At 44.3% G+C, this 24279-nt stretch overlaps 1 protein-coding gene across 1 annotated transcript in view; it reads right to left on the bottom strand.

Annotated features, from left to right (window-relative positions):
- Window positions 1–22721, bottom strand: part of ARG2 (arginase 2) — a 35274-nt gene extending 12553 nt beyond the window's left edge. Inside the window, exons 1-3 of the mRNA XM_061429208.1 lie at window positions 22510–22721; window positions 22210–22375; window positions 21205–21277 (exon numbers count right to left, since the gene is read on the bottom strand). Of these exons, the coding sequence (XP_061285192.1) occupies window positions 21205–21277; window positions 22210–22375; window positions 22510–22598 (328 nt within the window). The 5' untranslated portion in view covers window positions 22599–22721. The remainder of the gene's footprint in view (window positions 1–21204; window positions 21278–22209; window positions 22376–22509) is intronic.
- Between the last annotated feature and the right edge of the window lie 1558 nt (window positions 22722–24279).

The following is a 24279-nucleotide window of genomic DNA, read 5'->3' as shown; positions in this document are numbered from 1 at the left end:
TTGTACAGTTTTGAGCTTTACCTCTTGAACCCAAACTCAATCCAAAGCCAAACTTCTGAGAGAATGTAGAAACTTGAGAAGCCATGGTCTGGAACATAAGGCCAACAATGGCCTGGAACATAAGCCCAACCAAGGGGTCACCACTAGTAAGGATACTGGAAGCAAAACAGACTGCCTTATCCTATTCTCAATTAAAGGTAAGATGCATATGCAGCTAGACTTCTGTGTGTATCTCCTTTGTGTACCATTGCTTTTTAAAAAATAACATATGAGAGATCCAAAACCAGAGAAGATCTCAATGACTAAATAAAAAGGAAAGGTTCTAGAGGTAGAATATGAAAACAGACCAAAGATATTGGGAACCAAGAGAAAAAAATAATCAAGTAAAACAACTATAAAAAATTTTCTTAAAAGTCTTTTAAACAGAAAAAAGACATGAGTACGGTCACTATTAAGAAGAGGTAGCAAGAATACACAGAAGAACTATACAAAAAAGCTCTTAATGACCCAGATAACCACGATGGTGTGATCACTCACCTAGAGCCAGACATCCAGGAATGCAAAGTCAAGTGGGCCTTAGGAAGCATCACTACAAACAAAGCTAGTGGAGGTGATGGAATTCCAGTTGAGCTATTTCAAATCCTAAATGATGATGCTGTGAAAGTGCTGCACTCAATATGCCAGCAAATTTGGAAAACTCGGCAGTGACCACAGGGCTGGAAAAGGTCAGTTTTCATTCCAATCTCAAAGGGAATGCCAAAGAATGTTCAAACTACCCCACAATTGCACTCATTTCATATGCTAGCAAAGTAATGCTCAAAATTCTCCAAGCCAGGCTTCAACAGTATGTGAACTGAGAACTTCCAGATGTTCAAGGTGGATTTAGAAAAGGCAGGGGAACCAGAGATCATATTGCCAACATCCATTGGATCATCGAAAAAGCAAGAGAATTCCAGAAAAAAATCTATGTCTTTATTGACTAAGCCAAAGTCTTTGTGTGGATCACAAGCTGAGGCAAATTCTTCAAGAGATGGGAATACCAGACCACCTTGACCTGCCTCCTGAGAAATATGTATGCAGGTCAAGAAGCAACAGTTAGAACTTGATATGGAACAACGGACTGGTTCCAAATTAGGAAAGGAGTACGTCAAGGCTGTATATTGTCACCCTGCTTATTTAATTTATATGCAGAGTACATCCTGCGAAATCCCAGGCTGGATGAAGCACAAGCTGGAATCAAGATTTCTGGGAAAAATATCAATAACCCCAGATACACAGATGACACCACCCTTATGGCAGAAAGCAAAGAGGAACTAAAGAGCCTCTTGATGAAAGTGAAAGAGGAGAGTGAAAAAGCTGGCTTAAAGCTCAACATTCAAAAGACAAAGAACATGGCATCTGGTCCCATCACTTCATGACAAATAGATGGGGAAACAATGGAAACAGTGACAGGCTTTATTTTCTTGGGCTCCAAAATCACTGCAGATGGTTGACTGCAGCCATGAAATTAAAAGACACTTGCTCCTTGGAAGAAAATCTATGACCAACCTGCTGCTGCTGCTGCTACTGCTAAGTCGCTTCAGTCATGTCTGACTCTGTGCGACCCCATAGATGGCAGCCCACCAGGCTCCCTTGTCCCTGGGATTCTCCAGGCAAGAACACAGGAGTGGGTTGCCATTTCCTTCTCCAACACATGAAAGTGAAAAGTGAAAGTCAAGTCGCTCAGTCGTGTCAACCTAGACAGCATATTAAAAAGCAGAGACATGACTTTGCCAACAAAGGTTCATGTAGTTGAGGCTATGGTTTTTCCAGTAGTCATGTATGGATGTGAAGAGTTGGACTATAAAGAAAGCTGAGCACCAAAGAATTGATGCTTTTGAACTGGTGTTGGAGAAGACTCTTGAGGGTCCCTTGGACTGTAAGATCAAACCTGTCAATCCTAAAGGAAATCAGTCCTGAATATTCATTGGAAGGACTGATGCTGAAGCTGAAGCTCTAATACTTTGGCCACCTGATGTGAAGAACTGACTCAGTGGAAAAGACCTTGATGCAGGGAAAGACTGAAGGCAGGAGGAGAAGGGGACAACAGCAGATGAGATGTTTGGATGGCATCACTGACTCAACGGACATGAGTTTGAGCAAACTCTGGGAGTTGGTGATGGACAGGGAAGTCTGGCGTGCAGCAGTCCATGGGGTCACAAAGAGTTGGACACGACTGAGTGAACTGAAGGTCACTATGTACTTTACTGAATCTCAAAATATGGAAGGACACTGGATTTAAGAGAAATGAAGCATTAACTTTCAAGTTAATATTAGGTCTTGCCACTGTTGCAAGACAATCTTGTGCTGGACAGATTCGATGGCAGTGCCTATACTTGGATGTTTCAACTTCCCTCCAGTGCTCCAGTACTAAGTAGCTTCATTCACGTCTGACTCTTTGCAACCCTATGGACGGTAGTCCGCCAGGCTCCTCTGTTCATGGAATTCTCCAGGCAAGAATATTGGAGTGGGTTGCCATGCCCTTCTCCAAGGGATCTTCTTAACGAAGGGACTGAACCCATGTCTCTTAAGTCTCCTGCATTTGCAGGCTGGTTCTTTATCACTAGCACAACCTGGGAAGCCCCTTTAACTTCCCTATCCGTGTTATCTCAGCATCCCCTTAAACCACATCAAGCATTTAGGCTCTAGGTGTTTTATGTTAGGTGTATAATTAGAAAGGGTTTATAATCTAAGTAAATAATACTAATATTAATTTTTGAAGACTAATTTAATCCTCCCATAACCAATAAGAAATAAATGAGAACTAAAGTGATCAGCCTGGTGGTTAAGTGACAGAACTTGAGGAACGCTCAAGTCCAATCATGGAATATAGGATGTAGGCTTCGATAAGTGCGACAGAAACAGTAGTAACTAGGCTCAGTATTGTTTACTTATCAGAATAAAGCTTCAGAAAGCCTAAAAAGGAACCTTAAGAGAATCTGGCAGTCTTAAAAGCAACACCCTCCATGGCAGAGAGACTGAATTTCATAAAAGGATTTTGGTCATTAAACATGTAACTGTGGAGTGAATCACCAGATTAATTCATAGCCTGGATGGTGGGTTCCGATTCCTTGCTTGCCAAACAGCCTTCTGCTTACTCAGTTTCCCAGCAGACCTCATACCAGCAAGAGGACTTCCTCTTCTGACAGTGGATGTCAGAAGGACCATTGCTCACTGTAATTACGTACAGATGGGCATTTGGGTTTATACATCATAGTTAGCATCAGTCTCGGGGTGTTAAAGTCTGATAAACTCTGCTGCACACTTTAAGACTTCTGTTCCTGGATCCACAAAGCTGAGGACCAGACCCCTTGAAGGGATTAATACCTTGAGGGCCCTGCCTGAGTGGACCACCCTGTATGACTCCCAGCTCTGCTCCTGGATTTCCACAATAAAGTCCAAGTAAGGACTAGGAACAGTGAATGCTAAAGAAGCAAAAGGAAATTCAGGGAGGATCAGGTAGACAACAAAGGGCTTCTAAATGAGTGAATTTTGTACCAGAAAATTTTGTTACTCTATTGTTGTTTTCCTTCCTAATTGACAATAGAAATTTTTGTAAAATTATCAAGGAAGTGTCGAATGGTGAGAGTCCCTTATCCCAATTTCCAATTTGACTAGTCTGTCCTTGTAGACCTTTATGCCTAAACAAAATCCATGGTATTCTTTTTCAGTTCAGTTCAGTCGCTCAGTCATGTCCGACTCTTTGTGACCCCATGGACTGCAGCACACCAGGCCTCCCTGTCCATCACCAACTCCTGGAGTCCACCCAAACCCATGTCCATTGAGTTGGTGATGCCATCCAACCATCTCATCCTCTGTCGTCCCCTTCTCCTCCTGCCCTCAATCTTTCCCAGCATCAGGGTCTTTTCAAATGAGTCAGCTCTTCCCATCAGGTGGCCAAACACTTCACAAATTTGCATATCATCCTTACATACAGACTGTGCTAATCTTTTTCTGAATTGTTCCAGTGTTTTAGTATATGTGCTGCTGAAGCAAGCACCATAATATTCTTTTTTTATATGTATTTTTTAACACCAAAAACATTTAGTATTGGGGTATAGTCGGTTAACAATGTTGTGATAGTTTCAGGTGTACAATGAAGGGACTCAGCTGTACATATACATGTTAGATTGGCTTCTTGTTCATTTAAGTGTCCAGGGTTCGATATTCTAGGTCAGCAAGCAGCTTTCCTCTATATGATTCAGAAACCAGACTCCTTCTGGCTCGTAGGTCTGCCACACTTAGGAGCTTGTCATCTTGTACGACTAAGGTTAAGTCTCTCCAGGTTCAAGGCAGGTGGAGAGGGAGAAGGCACTAAGAAGGCACACCTTTGCTTTTAAAGGCCCCAGCATAGAAGTGGCACATCATTCCTGCATATATGGCATTGGCCAGCAAACTAGGTTTTCACATCCAGAAGAGGATGAGACTGGATAATTCCATTGCCATAATCTTTAAGTGATTAAGAACTCAAAATATGAAAGCTTATGTTGCTGATCTTAACTGTTCTAGTTCATTACAGAGCTGAATCAGTGAGGGGACCATGCCATCCTGATGCAGACTGATGCGGCTTTCTCCTATAATGCCTGCTGCACCAGTAGCATTGTAACACCCAAAGGACTAGTGGAACAGAGCCTAAGACTGGTGTCTAAGAAAATGAGGACCTGAAAGAAGAAATGTATGCCCTGTTTGGAAACAGTTGAACAATTTAATAAGAATGAGATGTCTGCATTTTGGAGCTAAGCAATATGAGGTTATAGGGAACATAAATTATGACCCATAGGCTGTTTTTGAGGTGTAGAGAGGTTGATGGGAGGTTAATTTTTTTGTTAAGAGCAGGATGAACTGAGTAAAGTTAAAGCATTACTCTGAGTGCTAATGGAAAATTTTCTGGTTCAAAAAACCAGAAATGGTCTCACCAATTTTAATGAATCTTGGAATTATAGTGAAAACTGCACAGAGTATAACATGGAATAGCTACCATGCTGGAGGGAGCTCTCTCTTCTCAAATCTTTTGTCCTTCAGGTCAACTCATCTGCAAGTCTAAATTGGAAGAGACACAATATTCCATTGCTGCTCTTTCCTCTTTTAGAAGGTACTGTAAGATGAAATAAACCCGAAACTTCCAAGGAAGCTTTCATATCAAATAGATCTGGAACCAACTAGAAAGGGCTCTCATTTTTCATTTGCTGTGGGGAAAAAAGTCAAGCCCTATATATACTGGCATCGCCTTATTGCTTCTCTCCCCAGTGCTGGAAATAAAAATACACTGCCTACTACTCTGATCTTTTAGGCCTGGATGTTACCTTTGGCCTTGATAAACCTCTCAGGTTCCATCAGAGTGCAACGAGAACACAAGTGCATCCACAGAATGATGCAACTGGAAGAAATGAAAAGAGCCCTATCTGACCTTAGCAATGTCTGCGAACAGCACTTCTATTTCAGGGCCCTCATCACCAGTGAATCCCTGAAAGAAGCCAGTGACAGGAAACAAGGGAAAGGAGCAAAACTTGTCTCTCTCTGGCTACCATGCAGTGCTGGCTAGATGCTTTACGGAGAGCTGCTACTCCTCAGTACTTCCTCTCTCGGTATCATCATCCACATACTGCAGAAGAAATTCAGCAAAGGTAAATGGCACCTAAAGTTCAGAGCATGCCTGAATCCTCCTTTGGTTAGAGATCAGATAAGAATATTATGAGTGAGCAGGCATTTCTACAGCAGAAGGGCACCCCGTTCTCTCTGCTGCTCTACTTGTACTTACAGGTAGCTTTAGCTGCTCCCAAGGTCTCTAGCAAATCAAGAGAGAAGGGTCAAGTGGGCTGACACATGGGTGAGTATAGCAAGCCGCAGGGAGCCTACTGGCAGAATATTAGACTTGGAGTAAAGCTAAGAGTCTATTGTGCTGTTGTTTAGTCACTAAATCATGTCCAACTCTTAGCCAGGCTCCTCTGTCCAGGATTTCCCAGGCAAGAATACTGGAATGGACTGCCATTTCGTCTCCAGGGGATCTTCCCGACCCAGGGATTGAACCCATGTCTCCTGCTTGTCAGGCAGATGAGCCACCTGGGAAGCCCGAGAGTCCATTAGTGTACAGTCTTTTGAACTGTCCTTGAACAGGATGAGTGCTTATGATTTGTCAGGAATAATGAGTCAGTGAAACGTGCAGAAAAACGAAGACTCTGAGTTCTCATTTGGTGCCAAGAGAACACTGGTGGCTCTTAAAGTTACAGATTCATATATTGTACATGGCAGATTTCATCCCACAGAAAGGGATTTCCTGGTATTTTAAAAGGACTGCACCTGCTAATTCTTAGAACCTCAAAGTTGTACCTGGAAGACCAACTTATTGAAAACAGTTACAATGCTACTCTAAGACCACAGCTGAGGAAGGCCAGGGAGAGTGGCACAGGGGGCTCAAGGATGGAAGGTTAATCCCAGCATCCAGGCTGGTCACTCCAGACATGTCCATCTAACACATATCGGACTTAACCTCAAGATCAGCTGATATAGACGTGGTGTTACTAGATGCCTGTGCGTGACTGTGATCCTGGTGTAAAAAAAACCCCAACACAAAGCAAGCTCGAAAGTTTGGCTCAAGACATGTAACAAGAGATGACTTGCAACACCATTTATATTTATATTATATTCATATTTATATTGTTTCCTGCTAATTGGTTTTCCAGCTACATCTGAACTTCTTGCTGAAGGAGAACAGGGCATCGCCTGCTGAGAATAGGCTTAGTAATGTATGCCCCTCTGTACCCAACTCATGTCAACCCTCCAGGCACTTCTAGACCATGGTGAGCCAGCCAGCTCAGCTTTCTCAGGCAGATCTTCAGATCTTCAGTGGACAGATGGCAGCCTGATTCCAACACAGGCAGGGGCAGAGAGAAGAGGAGGGTTCCTCTGGCTTCACAAGTCACTGCAACATAACCACTTTCCCTCATTCCAAACAAGACTGTTAAGCTTCTCTGAGAAAAAGATCTGTTGTTAACATGCTGACAAGACCTCAAGCTACTTCACTATCTAACCACAGAAGGAGATAGCGACGATCCCTGGGGCTAAAATAGTGCTCTTCAGAATATGTGATCTTTTTTCTTTTTTAAATTCTTGATGCTTCACCTTGTTCCAGGAAGGACTGAAAGGGCGGGTGACTACTAAGGCTCTGCCAGGGAACCAGTCCAGATGTGTAGCTCCCTGCCCCAGACCTGGGCTAGCACCCCAGTGAGTTTCCCAAGGAACCTCAACAACCAAGACCAATCACATTCCACACTATTCAAAAGCACAGTGCATGGAGACCAGGTGGCCAGGGTGGCTCATGTATGGTCACAACAGATGCAAAGGAAAGCTGTCCTCTGGCTGTGACTGCCCAGAAGAGTCAAGATCTCCAACCAAGTTCAGTCTCGAAGTATGCCCACCCTCACACAGTTGTTAGTTAAAATAAGGTAACAAGGAAAACACAAGCTGGAATCAAGATTGTCGGGAGAAGTATCAATAACCTCAGATATGCAGATGACACCACCCTTATGGCAGAAAGTGAAGAGGAACTAAAAGGCCTCTGGATGAAAGTGAAAGTGGAGAGTGAAGAAGTTGGCTTAAAGCTCAACATTCAGAAAACGAAGATCATGGCATCCGGTCCCACCACTTCCTGGGAAATAGATGGGGAAACAATGGAAACAGTGGCAGACTTTATTTTTCTGGGCTCCAAAATCACTGCAGATGGTGACTGCAGCCATGAAGTTAAAAGATGCTTACTCCTTGGAAGGAAAGTTATGACCAACCTAGATAGCATATTCAAAAACAGAGACACTACTTTGCCAACAAGGTTGGTCTAGTCAAGGCCATGGTTTTTCCAGTGGTCATGTATGGATGTGAGAGTTGGACTGTGAAGAAGGCTGAGTGCCGAAGAATTGATGCTTTTGAACTGTGGTGTTGGAGAAGACTCTTGAGAGTGCCTTGGACTGCAAGGAGATCCAACCAGTCCATTCTGGAGGAGATCAGCCCTGGGATTTCTTTGGAAGGAATGATGCTAAAGCTGAAACTCCAGTACTTTGGCCACCTCATGCGAAGAGTTGACTCATTGGAAAAGACTCTGATGCTGGGAGGGATTGGGGGCAGGAGGAGAAGGGGACGACAGAGGATGAGATGGCTGGATGGCATCACTGACTCGATGGACATGAGTCTCAGTGAACTCCGGGAGTTGGTGATGGACAGGGAGGCCTGGCGTGCTGCAATTCATGGGATCGCAAAGAGTCGGACATGACTGAGCAACTGATCTGATCTGACCTGATCTGAACAAGGAAAAGCCTACACACACTAAGGGTCACAGGGTATTAGTTCAACAAGATGAGGCATCTTTGTGGTTTTTCTCTCCACCCTACCCTTTCCTCACAACAGATGGTGTAATTTACGACTTCCCAAAACTTGTTTGTAATATGATTATGTCCTTTTGAGAAGAACAAGGGTTTTCGGTGAGAAGTAGCAAATACACATAGGCCCATTGATTTCTCATCACAATGGCTCCTAAGGAGTCCAGCTCTCACACACAGTTCAAATTTTCTACCTTCCCTACAAAAGAATTGAAAGGCACGGCCAATTTCATTTGGGACACCGATTCTCCAAAAGCCCTAACCACAATGCCACACCCCACTGTGACTCAATTCTCAGTCACACAGGAAGGTATTTTCTACTTCTTTTCCTATTCTGTAATTCTAGTTTCTTGGGATAGAGGAGGGAGCCAGAAAGATGCTATCTTCTCATCAGATCTTAGCATTACTACATCTATTACAGGAATACACCCTCCCTACCAGGAGAGCTTGCTCATTAATACAAAGGACAAGTAAATTTATTCAAGGACTAAGTTATTTAAACTAACCACAGTAATCCCTTAGGTTCTAGGCCTCTGAACGGTATTGTCTTGGATATGAAAGGAACAATGCCTCTTCTGTCTAAAGCAACTAGAGGTCAGCCTTTCTTGAAGCAGTCATCATTGGATTCTTAGGTTCTAGATTAAGACCAAGCATGTTTCAAAAAAGGAGGCAAAAACTGGCCATCGCTGCTTACCAGCACTTAGTGTGACTAAGTTCATTCAACTGGTAGCCCAACACCTTGTAAGAATTAAACAATTTGATACATGACAGATATATAGATTAATATATATAATCTGATAATATATCAATTTGATATATTATTTATTGTCATACATTTTTAAAATCTGGGAAACCAGGGGGCTTCTGAGGAGCAAACCATTTGGAGAGAAAGGAAGTTGTGATCCAGGAAAATCCCATGGGTCACGATGGGAATGAAGTTCCAGAAGACAGCTAGAATGCTTCGCCCCATTTCTTCCTTCAACAAAAGCTGACTGTGTGCTGACTGTGCGCCTGGCTGCAGCCTTCAGGGCGCTCACAGCCTGGTCAGAAGACAGGCGGGGAAAGCACAGACCGCTGCTAATTGTGATGATGCCGTCATACACAGGGTGTGATGGGAAGAGTCACGAGAAGGTGCTGACTCAGACCCAGGGTGAGCCAAGAGGGCATCTCAGAAGAGTCGGTATCTGAATCTTGAAGGTTTTAGGTCAGGAATAAAAGGAGAGAGGCTTGCCAAGCAGAAAAGGCACACAGTGCCTTCAGCCCTACACAACAATGCCCAGGGACGGTCAGGGATGATTGCAGAGAGATGAGGCGGGAAGAGGCAGGGTTCAGGTTCTATATGCAGTAGGAGCTACTAAGGTTCAATCAGGAGGTGACGGATCAAATCTGCACTGTAGATCTGGTGATCCGGTGGCCTCTGGAAAACTGCCTGGCCTGCAGAAGAGCCACTGCCAGAGGGGCTATAAAGACAAGGCGGTGGGAGAGAACTAACAAGATTCCAGCAATACTTAAAAGGGCTACGGGGGAGAAAGGATTTGCCCTCCAGCTTTCTGGCTCTGCTACCACCAGAGATAAGAAAGCACAGGGAAAGGGGGTAGAGATGTTGGTAAGTTCAGTTTTGGATGCACTGACATTGGGGTGTTAGAGACTATCCTCTTGCTCATACACAGGAGTGGGTTAATGGCTCAATTCAACAAGTTAAAGGCTCAACGAGTATTCAGTGACTGACGACCACTTTGAATGAAAACATGTCACCTGGTGGCTCAGATGGTAAAGAATCTGCCTGCAATGTAGGAGACCTGGGTTTGATCCCTGGGTTGGGAAGATACCCTGGAGAAGGAAATGGCTACCCACTCCAGTATTCTTGCCTGGGAAATTCCACGGGCAGAGGAATCTGGTGGGCTACAGTCCATGGCCCCACAAAGAGTCATATGTGACTGAGCACAAGAAGCAGAACTGCCAGGAAAAAAAACAAAAAGCTGGACCTGAATTTGACCAAGAATCTAGATTCAGTAACCAGGTGACAGGAAATACAGAGGACAAAGAACATGTCACAGAATGCTACAAGGATGCCATCTGCAAAATCCAAGCTGAGAGGTTCTACAGACAAATGACCTAGTTTCCTCTACAGATCAACCACAAGTGTAAATCAGTTGGGCACTGTGAATCTTAACTGTGCAAAGACAGATACAAATTGAAAATAGACTTAATTATCCCTGTTGAAAACAAGGGTAGACTTTTCCCCTCCCTGTGTTTCAGAATTTCTTTCTCTGTCCTTTTCACATGCAAGTAATCTTTACGACTAAATAGGCCTCATAACCTAGGAATGTTTCCTCAGGGAGCTGGGAACCACTTTTTGAAATGCAAACATCCAGGGTCTCAACCTCCCAGTTCTAAGGGCATGGATGGTGGGCTCCTTGCTTCAATTAGCCAAAAAACTACCTCCCATGTTAAGATGTGAGATGTTTGTTTCCCCTCCAGATAAAGCCAGTCAACTAAAGTAGTCCCTCCAAGTTCCATGATAATTTAGGATGAACTACATATGATATTTTTTCCAATAGTCATTTATGGATATGAGAGTTGAACTATACAGAAAGCTGAGCACAGAAGAATTGATGCTTTTGAACTGTGGTGTTGAGAAGACTCTTGAGAGTCCCTTGGACTGCAAGGAGATCAGTCCTGGGTATTCATTGGAAGGACTGATGTTGAAGCTGAAACTCCAGTACTTTGGCCACCTGATGTGAAGAGCTGACTCATTGGAAAAGACCCTGATGCTGGGAAAGATTGAGGGCAGGAGAAGAAGGGGACGGCAGAGGATGAGATGGTTGGATGGCATCACCGACTCAATGGACATGAGTTTGGGTGGACTCCGGGAGTTGGTGATGGACAGGGAGGCTTGGCGTGCTGCAGTTCGTGGGGTCACAAAGAGTTGGACACAACTGAGCGCCTGTACTGAACTGAACATGTGATATAACTGTGTGCCTGCTAAGTCGATTCAGTCATGTCTAACTCTTCACAATCCCATGGATTGGAGCCCACCAGGCTCCTCTGTCTATGGGATTCTCCAGGCAAGAATACTGGAATGGGTTGCCATGCCCTCCTCCAGAGGATCTTCCTGACCCAGGGATTGAACCTGAGTCTCTTCTGTCTCCTGCATTGGCAGGTGGGTTCTTTACCAATAGTGCCACATGGGAAGCCCTGTGACATAAGGTCAACTCTCAAAGTCTTCTAACTGGAGGTCTAGTTATTAATCTTAAAAACATGGATTGTACTTGCACCTGCTTGGCTATAGAAAAGAGTAAGATTTCTTTATCTTTGTAATTTTTCAGCAGATTGCCTGATTTAATGCTTATTCAAAAATAAACTGTTTTCCTTCTCTGTGGACAGGTTCTCAGTTGAGAAATTCTTTTAAATTATATTTCCCCGATACTCTGTATTTGATACTAACTTATTTTAGATGCAGTAAATATTGTAGTTAATTTTAAAGCTTTCTTGAATTTTGAAGAAATACAATGAAATATTTGCAGATGAAAAAATATGATGTCTGTTATTTGCTTCAAAAGGTATGGAGGTGGGATGAGAAACATTGCCAGGTATGGATAATTGGTACTAGGTGATAGACATCAAATTCATTATGTTACCATCTCTACTTTTCTTATGTTTGAACACTTCCATAATAAAAAAGTTAAGATACATGGAAGCCAGCTGGCATATAAGTTTGGAGCTGGAAGGAAAGGGAATTTTAAGTGTTGGAGATAAAGCTCTGGAGGCATTAATGTACCAGTACCAGAAAGGCCATGGAAATGGACAAATTGCCAACCAAGGCAGCATACAGCAAGAGGATCAAGGGCAAAAACCCTGATGAATACCAACATGTAGGCGGCGGAGAATATTGCAAAGAAACCCAAAGAATTAAAAGCAGAAGAGGGTGGTGTCAGCTTCAATAAGGATGGCATGGCTAATAGTGTCAAATGTGAATGTTGCAGAATCTACCGTATTAGAAAGTAGGAGGTCAGAGACCTTAGCAAAATCAGTTTCATTGCAGTGATGGCCCAGGACACCCGGTTATAGCAAGGAGATGTGTAAAAAGGCAGTGGGGAAGCTAAGACGGTGGCTCTGAAGAGAAGCAAAATATCGGACAAGGGCTGGAAGGCTACATTTGGCAGACAGGGGTGGGAGGTGGGTAAGATTTGCACTGAATTATTGAAGGGACAGGTTAGTAGACAGGTGCTGAGAAACAAGGGAAAGAAGGGCTAAGTGCTGGAACAAGGTCACTCAGGAAGTAGAAAGGCACAGGCTCTAGACCACAGGGAGATGGCATGGCCAAGAATCACTTGTCCAGTATCTGCTCTTCCCTTCCTCCAGAAAGAATTTTATTAATAGCTGAGACGTGACCCCCTAGAATAGACTAAATTCAGCATCTTCCTTTCCAGCTGGCTGTGGCCATGCGACATGCTGGGGCCAAGAGGACAAGCAGCGGCATCCTCCAGCAACGTCCTGGGAACTTCCCTTAAGGGAAAGCGCAGGCTCTCCCTCTGCCCTTCTTGGTTCATTCTCCCATCCTGCCACCAGAAACGAGGCCACAGCCTTAAGGGACCATTAGATAGAGGCCTTGCTGGTAATACAGCAAGATAAGAATCTAGGTCTGAATGTCAAAGAACTGGGCCTCCAAACCAGCTCTGACTTCTCTCTAGACTCTATTTCCTGGAGAGTGAACTGTTTTTCTTAAAGCACTGTTATCTGGGACTTTCATCCCGTGCAATTGTACCTGTCTATTAAGGAAGGACTGGATACCTCATCCTCTAAGGAGAGTGTCATAACATCTTTGTAGATACAACTAATTGGAGGGATGATGGGGAGAAGAGCTAGAAGTTAAGGGAGTTCATACTTGAGTTGGAAAAATAGGAGAAGTGTGGGTAGGTTTGAAATAGTCATCATGAGAAATACAGGAATTTCAGAAGAAGCTGGAGACCATACCTTTATGATGGGGCCACTCAGCTTATTCAGCTGTGATGAACCAAGAAAGCAGCTGACTGCCCCAACTGAGGGGCTAGGTTGTATATGGCAAGTTGTGAAGCTCTCAACTACTTCTGCTGCTGACTGTATGACCTTCAGGCCATACTTTTTCTTTCCATTCTCAGTTTTTATTTATAGAACAGTGTGCTAAATAACAAGTTGAAAAAATTTCAAGCATACAGCATTATTATGTCCCTAAGAAGTTACAACCTCAAGTGAACTTCCATGTTCTTAGAATATTCTAATACATTTTCAAATTTTAAATTGTGGTAAAATACACATAAATTTAAATTATGGTAAAATACACATAAAAATAACCATCTTAATCACTTTTAAGGGGTATTAAGTACATTCACATTGCTAGGTAATGATCACCACCATCCATCTCCAGAACTCTTTCTTGTAAACCTGAGATTCTGTACCCATTAAACCATCTCTCTCCATTCCCTCTTCTTCCAGTCCCTGAACCACCATTCTACTTTGCCCCTATGAATCTGACTACTCCAGGTACCTCATAAATGGAATCATACAGTATGTCTTTTTGCAACTGGCTTATATCACTTAATGCTCAAGGTTCCACATGTTACAGCATATGTCAGTTTCCTTTCTAAGGCTAATTTTCTGTTGTATGTTTGTACCACATTTTGTTTATCCATTCGTCCCTTAAGGGACGCTTGGTTGCTTCCACCGTTTGGCTGTTATTATGAAGCATGCTGCTATGAATATGGGTATACGAACATCTCTTTGAAACCCTGTTTTTCAATTCCGTTGAATGTGTGCCCAGAGTAGAATTTGTAGCTCATCTTTTAACTATTTTTAACTTTGAGAAAATGCCATACTGTTTTCCACAGTACCTGAATGATTTTATATTCCCACCAACAGTGCACAAGGGTTCCACCAGCTCCACATCCTCACCAACAACCGTTTTTCATTTTTGATGCTAGCCATCCTAATGTCATAATTTGCTCTTAAGAGTAAGGATCTCATAAGAGCAAAAGCCTATCACAGTGCCTAGAACATAATAAAGGTTAGCTATCAAACAACTTTGAAATACAAGATGTAAGTTAAATTCTGTGCTGCCTTTTTCTAAGCAGGAAAGATACAGTTATATTAAAATTTGCCAAACCCCACCCAGTAATGCCTATAATAGATTTGCCTATATTCAAGCTCATTAGTGACGTGTACTTTTGCCAAGGCATTAATTAGCAAATTACTAATTCCAGAAATGTTTAACACACTCCAAAAGGACCCACTAGCAGTCACTCCCCATTCTCTCTCTCCTGAGTCGCTGGGAACCACTAATCATTTTCTATATAGATTTGCCTGCTCTGGACATTTCATATAAATGGATTTATACGATATGTAGTCTTCTTCCTTCTTTCACTCAGCATCATGCTGTCAGAGTTTATCCATTTTGCAGCATGAACTGGCAATTCATTCATTTTTGTGACTCAATATTCCATTTTATGATATCATGTTTTTTTTAAATCTCCTATAAGAACCCAGATTTCTGGCTTTTCTTGAAAAACTGGAGATGAGAGTGTAGAACGGCCCTCCCCTTTCCACAAGACAACCACTGGAAGGACCTTCAGTTCAGTTCAGTTCAGTTGCTCAGTCATGTCCGACCCTTTGCGACCCCATGAATCGCAGCACAGTAGGCCTCCCTGTCCATCACCAACTCCTGGAGTTCACTCAGGCTCACGTCCATCGAGTCAGTAATGCCATCCAGCCATCTCATCCTCTGTCGTCCCCTTCTCCTCCTGCTCCCAATCCCTCCCAGCATCAGAGTCTTTTCCAGTGAGTCAACTCTTCGCATGAGGTGGCCAAAGTACTGGAGTTTCAGCTTTAGCATCATTCCTTCCAAAGAAATCCCAGGGCTGATCTCCTTCAGAATGGACTGGTTGGATCTCCTTGCAGTCCAAGGGACTCTCAAGAGTCTTCTCCAACACCACCTTAGGAGTAGCTTTTTGTTCCCTCAGCATTCCAGGCACTTTTCTATCTCAGGGTCTTTACACTTCACTTACTGCACTTACCTTTTTCCTAAAATGCTTTTCTTTCAGATATGCACATGGTTCCTTATCTCCCAAAGGTCTGTTCACAGGACCCCTTCTCAGTGAAGCCTCCTACCTACATCTGCAATGTTTACCCCATCCCCCAACTCTTACATTCATTTATTTATTTATGTCATTACATCTGACATACTGTATATTTTAATTATATCAGCTTCCAACTACCCCTCATTAGAATGAGAGTTCCGTGATAACAGGTATTTCTGTTTTGTTCACTATTGTATTTCTAGTACCTAAAGCTTCAGTCAGTTCAGTTCAGTTCAGTCGCTCAGTCATGTCCGACTCTTTGTGACCCCATTAATTGCAGCACACCAGGCCTCCCTGTCCATCACCAACTCCCGGAGTTCACCCAGACTCACGTCCATCGAGTCAGTGATGCCATCCAGCCATCTCATCCTCTGTCGTCCCCTTCTCCTCCTGCCCCCAATCCTTCCCGGCATCAGGGTCTTTTCCAATGAGTCAACTCTTAGCAAGAGGTGGCCAAAGTATTGGAGTTTCAGCTTTAGCATCAGTCCTTCCAAAGAACACCCAGGACTGATCTCCTTTAGGATGGACTGGTTGGATCTCCTTGCAGTCCAAGGCACTCTCAAGAGTCTTCTCCAACACCACAGTTCAAAAGCATCCATTCTTTGGCACTCAGCCTTCTTCACAGTCCAACTCTCACATCCATACATGACCACAGGAAAAACCATAGCCTTGACTAGACAGACCTTTGTTGGCAAAGTAATGTCTCTGCTTTTCAATATGCTATCTAGGTTGTTCATAACTTTCCTTCCAAGGAGTAAGCATCTTTTAATTTCATGGCTGCAGTCACCATCTGCAGTGATTTTGGAGCCCAAAAATAAAATCTGACACTGTTTCCACTGTTTCCCCATCTATTTCCCATGAAGTGATGGGACTGGATGCTATGATCTTAGTTTTCTGAATTTTGAGCTTTAAGCCAACTTTTTCACTCTCCTCTTTCACTTTCATCAAGAGGCTTTTTAATTCCTCTGTAGTACTCAAATTTTTTGAATATACAAGTTAATGAAATTGTGGGCTTCCCTGGTGGCTCAGATGGTAAAGAATCTGCCTGCAATGTAGGAGGGTTCTTTCTCTGGGTCAGGAAGATCCCCTGGAGAAGGGGATGGCTACCCACTCCAGTATTCTTGCCTGGAGAATTCCATGGATAGAGGAGCCTTGCGGGCTACAGTCCATGGGGTCACAAAGAGTTGGACACGACTAAGTGACTAACACCTGCAGACAGTCACAATGCAAATTAGTGAACTTGTTATAGTCTTTAGTGACTAAAAGCTGATCCTAAAAATAAACCTATTGTTCAATCACTAAGTCATGTCCAACTCTTTGTGACTGTGTAGGCTGCAGCATGCCAGACTTCCCTGTCCTTCACTATCTCCTGGAGTTTGCTCAAACTCGTATCTATTGAGCCAGTGATGCCATCCAACCAACTCATCCTCTGTCGACCCCTCCTCCTCCTGTCCTCAATCTTTCCCAGCATCAGGGTCTTTTCCAACGAGTTGGCTCTCCACTGGAGAAGAGAATGGCAAACCACTTCAGTATTCTTGCCTTGAGAACCCCATGCGCAGTATGAAAAGAAAAAAAAAGAATAAACCTAGAAATGTTTAAACAGCTTTGATGCATACTTTATATTCATTGACATTTTAAGTGCAATGAGTTTTGGCAAATATATGTACTCCTATAACCTCCACCATGCTTAAGATACAGAACACCGAACGTAAAATTCTTAATAAGTCATAGTTAACACACTAAGGTAGGTCTGTTTACCATAGTCAGGCATGCCTAAACTTGATGATGTTTTCAAGTTTTACGCTTGGGACTTCCCTGGTGGTCCAGTGGTTAAGACTCTGCCTTTCCAATGCAGGTTTGCCCAGTGAAGACACTCCTGCAGCCCTCAGCTCCACTACTGGCAGGTAGGAAGCACTGCAGTTTGCATGGCTGACCCCACGGACAGAAGCTACTGCTGGAACTGCTGCCACCATGGCCCCTCACGGAATGAAATCTTTACTGCTCCATCCAGAATATCAAGACAAAGTTTAGGATGGGTGTTTCTATTGGTAGAGCTGAGGTCAAGTGCCCACAACCCTAGTTACAACAAAAATGAAGTGGAATGTGGATGGAGAGAAGTCTGAAGAGGTAGTTGAGGGTCAAATTATAAAGGATCTTTTTTTGAATATTCTCTTTTTAAAAAAAAAAAGTATGTGTTTTGCTCCACTGGGTCTTAGGTGCAGCATGTGGGACTGTCAATCTTCACAGTGGTATGCACGATCTTTTTATTTTTATGTGGACCTTTTTACAAGTCTTTATTGAGTTTGCTACAATATTGTTTTTATGTCTTTTTTTGGGGGGGGACCACAAAGCATGTGGGATCTTAGCTCCCCTACCAAGGACCAAACTGGGGAGGGAGGTAATGAATTTTGTTTCTATCCTGTTGAGTTTGAGACATCTGTGACAGTGAGATGAAGCTACTCAGAAGAAAGCTGGAGGAACACTGGGGACATGAGCACTTGAGAGTTGGGAAGAAGAGGAGGATCCCACAAAGGAGTCCAGGAAGGACCAGGCAATGGGGAGAAGGCTCAGAAGACAGCAGTGTCTTGGCTTACAGGATATTTCAGGAATAAAGTGGTATATAGTAGAGAGGTCCAGCAAAAAAGAGGCTGACAAAAAAAAGTAAGTAAGCTTACTCAGGGTAGTTTCAGTACAATGGTAGGATGGCAGCCAGGCTAAAGCATCACTATCATACAACTAAATGTGTGATGGCTACCATTCTCTACCAAACATTGAAACATTCTCTACTACACACAGACCCCTGCACTCACATAGCAATCTGTTCCAAACAAACAGCTCTGATATCTCTATGTTTAAACTATCTCCGGCTCTCTATTGGTTCTTGCTGAAGCAAACCAGATGCTTAGGTCTCAACCAGAGATTCCTGCCCTGCTCTCCAATGGAGCACCAAATGGGACAAAAGCATAAATGTCCCTCGCCTAGTTGAGGGGAACAATGGCTTCCTGAACTCCAGAACCCTTAGCTGATCTCGGGAGCACTGTCATTTAGGTTTGTCGTTTCAGTGGCTGCCATCACTCCTTACCACAGATGGGTCAAATTACCATAATTACAATAACAGACACCTCAAACTGTTAGTCTCAGTTTATAACTATCTTACCTACAGAACATTCATTCCCCTTCTGGAGGAAAGAGTGCAAATTACCATGACCATAAGCGCTAACTAGAATCAGGAGCAATGGACCTGCACCTAAGCCTTGCCAGAGAAATTACTTCTTCGTTTCTCTCAGGCTCTCTTTATATACTAAAGTGGTCACCCAAGAGAGGAACCACTGAATGGCCTAACTAAGCCCAGGGAAAGGAACAAACAAACCCAGACAAAATCAAATACAAATACATTCATTCAGGGAACAGGAAGTTTAACTGATGCCATGGCAACACCAGCAGCCTGTGACATCAGAGCAGAAGGCGAGGAACAAAGGGATTTGTGAGCTACCTTTCCATGGGTCTTCTCTCCCTTGAAATTTGACTCATGCTGCTTATTTGGTACTGTTTCAGAATACTGCCATTTAAAACTTCTCTTGGTACTTTTCTCCAGCATCTTCTTGGAGATTAGCCAAAACCACATGCTGGAAATCTGCTGAGTGCCACGATCTTATTAATATGCAATGAGATCGTATTTCAGACTGCTTGTAATAGCGGGCTGCCAATCAGCTACAGGGTAAGGACATAAAGTGTAAAACTAAAAATATCTGAAAAAATTAAAGGGGAGACCAAATAAACTGAAACTTCATCATCACTTTAGGTTGGAAATTTACACAAGAAGTTTTTGAGCGAGTGGAATTTTTAAGGAGAGTGGCTTCCCCAGGTTGGAGTGGAAAAATACCAGGCTCTGGTATTTGAAGGTCTACAAAGCAAGAGCAAGAGAAGCTGCTATAAATGTTCCCCTCCCCCTCATTCAGCAGCAGCAGCTGGATTTTACTAACTTCCCCTGTAAGAAGCTACAATTGATTCCAGTCAGGAGTCTCTTAAGGCAGAATAGAATGAGCAGGCAATTTTAGCAAAGCTAGGCTCAGTTTATCAGATGGGCTGCAGGTTTACCCAGTATTAAAAAATAGCGATTAGCAGAAATTGCTTTCCTTAGTGTAAAAGACATTTTTAAAAAGAAAGAATATACAGCTGATTCAAAGAGACAGTATCCTCATTTATGGGGTTCCCTGGTGGATCAGATGGTAAAAAATGCGCCTGCAATGTGGGAGACCTGGGTTCAATCCCTGAAGTGGGAAGATCCCCTGGAGGAGGGCATGACAACCTGCTCCATTATTCTTTCCTGGAGAATGCCCATGGACAGAGGAGCCTGGTGGGCTATAGTCCATGGGGTCTCAAAAAGTCAGACATGACTGATCGACTAAGTACACACACCTTCATTTATAAGCAGGAAGAGGGGGATGATCTCATCCCATCAGGTAACTTGTTGACACATGAAGAGTAAATCTTCTCTCTCATCTTTGGTGGTAAACTTGGAAAGTTATTAAAGTGATCAATTATAGTTCCTTCTTCAGTAGGGTTCTTTATTATTTAACAGAAAAGTTTTCCGTATTCAAACCAAAACACCACATCCATATGTAGCCAGTGGTGTACGAAGGGCCCCTCACAATTCAAGGTGATTTCGGAGAGTTCATTAATCCTGTTTTAGAGGGAGATGACCTACCCCTGGAATGGACTCAATGATCAGCAGAGATTTCTAAGCAAGCGTGGGGAGGGGATTAGCATGCTTAAGGGATTTCTAAGCAAGCATGGGGAGGGGAGAGTCCACCTAGCCTCTGTATTACTGTCTCCAGGACCTATAGTTCCCTACTGCCATGCCTTTTGCACTTTATAGCTCCAGAAGAGATATGTGAATGGTCCTAATATAACAGAGGAAATGGCCTTGAATAGCAGCTAGAAACATCTGAGTTCGATATATGAAACTTCATACCACAAGGGTATTGGAATTTGGTGCCCTGTTACTAAAAAGCTTTTTCATTACTAGACAAATGGCATATATCTGTGGGTGGGATTTACTTCCGGTTCTGTATGTTTAGAACACTATCCTGATTACAAGACAGCAATATTACTTCTGATTATTTGGGTTGTCTGTGAAAATGCACATGCCTGGGTCCCACTTCAGAGCCAGAAAATCAGATTCGTCCTCAGTGAAGCCAAGGAATCTCTATTTCTGACAAGTAAACCAAGTTATTTTCATAATCAGGGAAGTTTGGAGAACACAGATCTAAGTCTCTGCTTACAGTCATAGCAAGTTCTTAAAACTAAGGAGGAAACAAATGACTTGAAGACAGGAAACTGGTTAGACTGATAAATCAGAAGGACCTCTCACTGAGTTAGGAGAACTAGAATTTCGAGGAAAGGTTGACTGTCCAGTGGGAGCAGGAGCCAGCATCCTCAGCACCACTTTGCAGTCACCAGCACTTGCTCCAGGTCCTGCCTTACTCCACTTCCTCGCTCTTCATTGCAAGAAGACTTTGCCTTCATAGATCTTAAGACTCCTCCATAGATCTTAAGCTGCAGGTGAAATCCAAGGGAGGATGGGAAGTGCTTTCCAACGCACCATGCAGTTCCAGGATATAAGAGAATAAGACTCTGAACTGGCCTATTAACAGCCTTCAGACTTCTAAAATCCAGCCACTCACCCAGATCCGAGAGCCTTTTCATCAAGCCAGCTTCTCTTACAGCAGCAGGACCATATTCCACTCCTTTTCTTTTCTGTAAGTTAAATTAGAGCTAGATGTGAGGGAAGATGACTGAAAATAAGACCATTTTAGTTCACAAAAAATACAGAAGTCTGCAATGGTATTCTTAGTTTCCAGCAGATCCCTCTGGAAACCTGTGACAACATCAGCCCTTCCTTTCTTTTAATCTGAGTTCTGGTCATTTCAAACACTTGGAGGGAAGGAGGAGAGGGACAACAACCACTGGATTCAAATCAACCTCCCAAGCCACTCGGTGTCGACTGAGGCTGAGCCAAGTCAGAATCTGGCTGTCGGGTGTGTGCGTCGCTGCCCTGGACTGAGCCCCGGCTTCTCCATCAGTGAGCTCTCCATGACTGCAGGTTTCTTTCATTGAAGAGAGGACAAAACAGCCTCTTCAGTCTTCCCGCCGCTGGAGAGACCAGCGCCGACTTCCTTTCCAATGAACGCTCTTTCTGAGAATAGACCCTGGAGGCTTAAATCCTCGGTCGCTCTCGGCCCTCTCCGCCCTCGATTTTCCACCGGGAATTCTCCTCGGTTTCTCCTCCTCCAGCCCCTCTGTGAAATCCTCTCCCGTCTTTCCTCTCCTCCATCACCCCGAGGGGAATCCACCCCTTTCTCTCTCCTCGGAGGGGAGGCTGAAGAAACCCACCAGGCCGCTAGCCCCGATCCGCCTCGCAAACAGGGTGCCTTCCATCCATCCCCTCCCTCCTTTCCCATCTTCTACCGGGGGAGCGGGGGGGGGGGGAGGGAAAATCCCACGTGCTCTCCCGGTGACCAATCGCGGGAATCCACCACCTCATCCCCCTCTCCGTTTCTCCCCATCCTCTCCTCGCCTCCTCGTTATTTCCACCGGTCCCGATTTTCTCCGGGGCTCGAGTGAGGGGTGGGGGGTGGGGATTGAGGGAAGAGGAACCCTGCCCCAAAGTGCTATGTCCCAGTCCTCACCTGTCCCTGGGAGAATGGGGCTCCAATGACAGCCACGGAGTGGACAGACTTCTTCCGGACGGAGTGCACTTGCGTCCGGAGGAGACGCGAGAGGTGGCTCCTCAGGGACATGATGGGCAGCGAAGGAAGTAGCAGACTCAAAGGTCTGCTGCATGCGGATCGCCGCCTGAGGTGAGCGCCGGGGCCGGCAGCGCTTAAAGCCTAGCGGCGCGCGCCGCCCCGCCCCCGCCCCATGACGTCACCGCCTCCCGGCCCCGCCCAGGCCCCCGCAGCCTCGCCCCCAGCCAGCCCCCGGCACACCTTCCTGCAGGCCCCGCCCGTTGTTGCTCCTTGCCCCTGCTCTCGCTGGTGTCACTTGGCTCCGGTCCGAGCTCTAGGGCCAAGGACATGCCCCTGCCGCTGACGCCACAGGGCCAAGATCGGGGGCCTGGCCAATAAGAAGGAAGTCCCGGAGAGGTGTGTCCCGTGGCGGGAAGCGGCCACCGCCCCCCACCCCGCCCCCCAAAATTCGCGAACTCAACGGAACACGCGAACGAACCAACACGTACGTGGGCTCGAGGATCGTGACTCTCTCCGCACAGATGAACGCCTGGCAGATGCCAGTTCTACGGAAGAGTTGGCTGGGGCTGGACTTGGTCCGACCCCACGTGAGTGCCTGGCCAACACCAAGCTGCTGTCCATCGGTTCCATTTCATCTCAGAGCTCAAGGTCCAGGAAATGTGCTTGTCACCCGCTTTGGGCGTCAAAGGCTAGGAGATCCAATATAGATTAGAGCTCTCCGGGAGGGCCATGTTAATATTAATAACTCACCTATTTTAGCTATTTTGGATGTGAAGGTTAGTATTTATAAATTACCTTCTAGGCGTTTTCAGTTCTTCATCTGAATAACGGGAGTACCGGTTATTAAAAAACAAGCATAGCAATATATCTGAACTACTTCTCAATATTAGGGAGGCTAAAGAGCTGACGGGCTCTTTATTTAGTATCTCATATAATAACTTCAGATATGCAGATGACACCACCCTTATGGCAGAAAGTGAAGAGGAACTAAAAAGCCTCTTGATGAAAGTGAAAGTGGAGAGTGAAAAAGTTGGTTTAAAGCTCAACATTCAGAAAACGAAGATCATGGCATCTGGTCCCATCACTTCATGGGAAATAGATGGAGAAACAGTGGAAACAGTGTCAGACTTTATTTTTTGGGCTCCAAAATCACTGCAGATGGTGACTGCAGCCATGAAATTAAAAGACGCTTACTCCTTGGAAGGAAAGTTATGACCAACCTAGATAGCATATTCAAAAGCAGAGACATTACTTTGCCAACAAAGGTCCATCTAGTCAAGGCTATGGTTTTTCCTGTGGCCATGTATGGATGTGAGAGTTGGACTGTGAAGAAAGCTGAGTGCCGAAGAATTGATGCTTTTGAACTGTGGTGTTGGAGAAGACTCTTGAGAGTCCCTTGGACTGCAAGGAGATCCAACCAGTCCATCCTAAAGGAGATCAGTCCTGGGTGTTCATTGGAAGGACTGATGCTGAACCTGAAACTCCAATACTTTGGCCACCTCATGGGAAGAGTTGACTCATTGGAAAAGACCCTGATGCCAGGAGGGATTGGGGGCAGGAGGAGAAGGGGACGACAGAGGATGAGATGGCTGGATGGCATCACCGACTTGCTGCACATGAGTCTGAGTGAACTCCAGGAGTTGGTGATGGACAGGGAGGCCTGGCGTGCTGCGATTCATGGGGTGGCAAAGAGTTGGACACGACTGAGCAACTGAACTGAACTGAAAGAACTGACAGTAACTACTTAAAGTTGTAATAGTAATATTCTAATAACCAATGTAAGTTCTAAGAACTTTTAGCCCTCTGACAATTCCATGAAGTAGGGACTATTTTAAGGTCATGGAAATAGGATTAGAGAAGATATTTACTTTTCCAAAGTCAGGAAGCTTGTAAGTGGTAGCTACCTGACTCTCGATTCCAAACTCTTAACCATGATTAGTGTCTTACAGGAATGACTTGTAAGGAATGACTTAGAGGAATCTGGACATTAGTCCTATCAAAAATAAATTT

Source organism: Bos javanicus, chromosome 10 (assembly GCF_032452875.1).
Source record: "Bos javanicus breed banteng chromosome 10, ARS-OSU_banteng_1.0, whole genome shotgun sequence".
Classification (NCBI taxonomy): domain Eukaryota; kingdom Metazoa; phylum Chordata; class Mammalia; order Artiodactyla; family Bovidae; genus Bos; species Bos javanicus.
The sequence above is the reverse complement of the archived record's forward strand: the minus strand, read 5'-3'. Positions and strand labels throughout refer to the sequence as shown.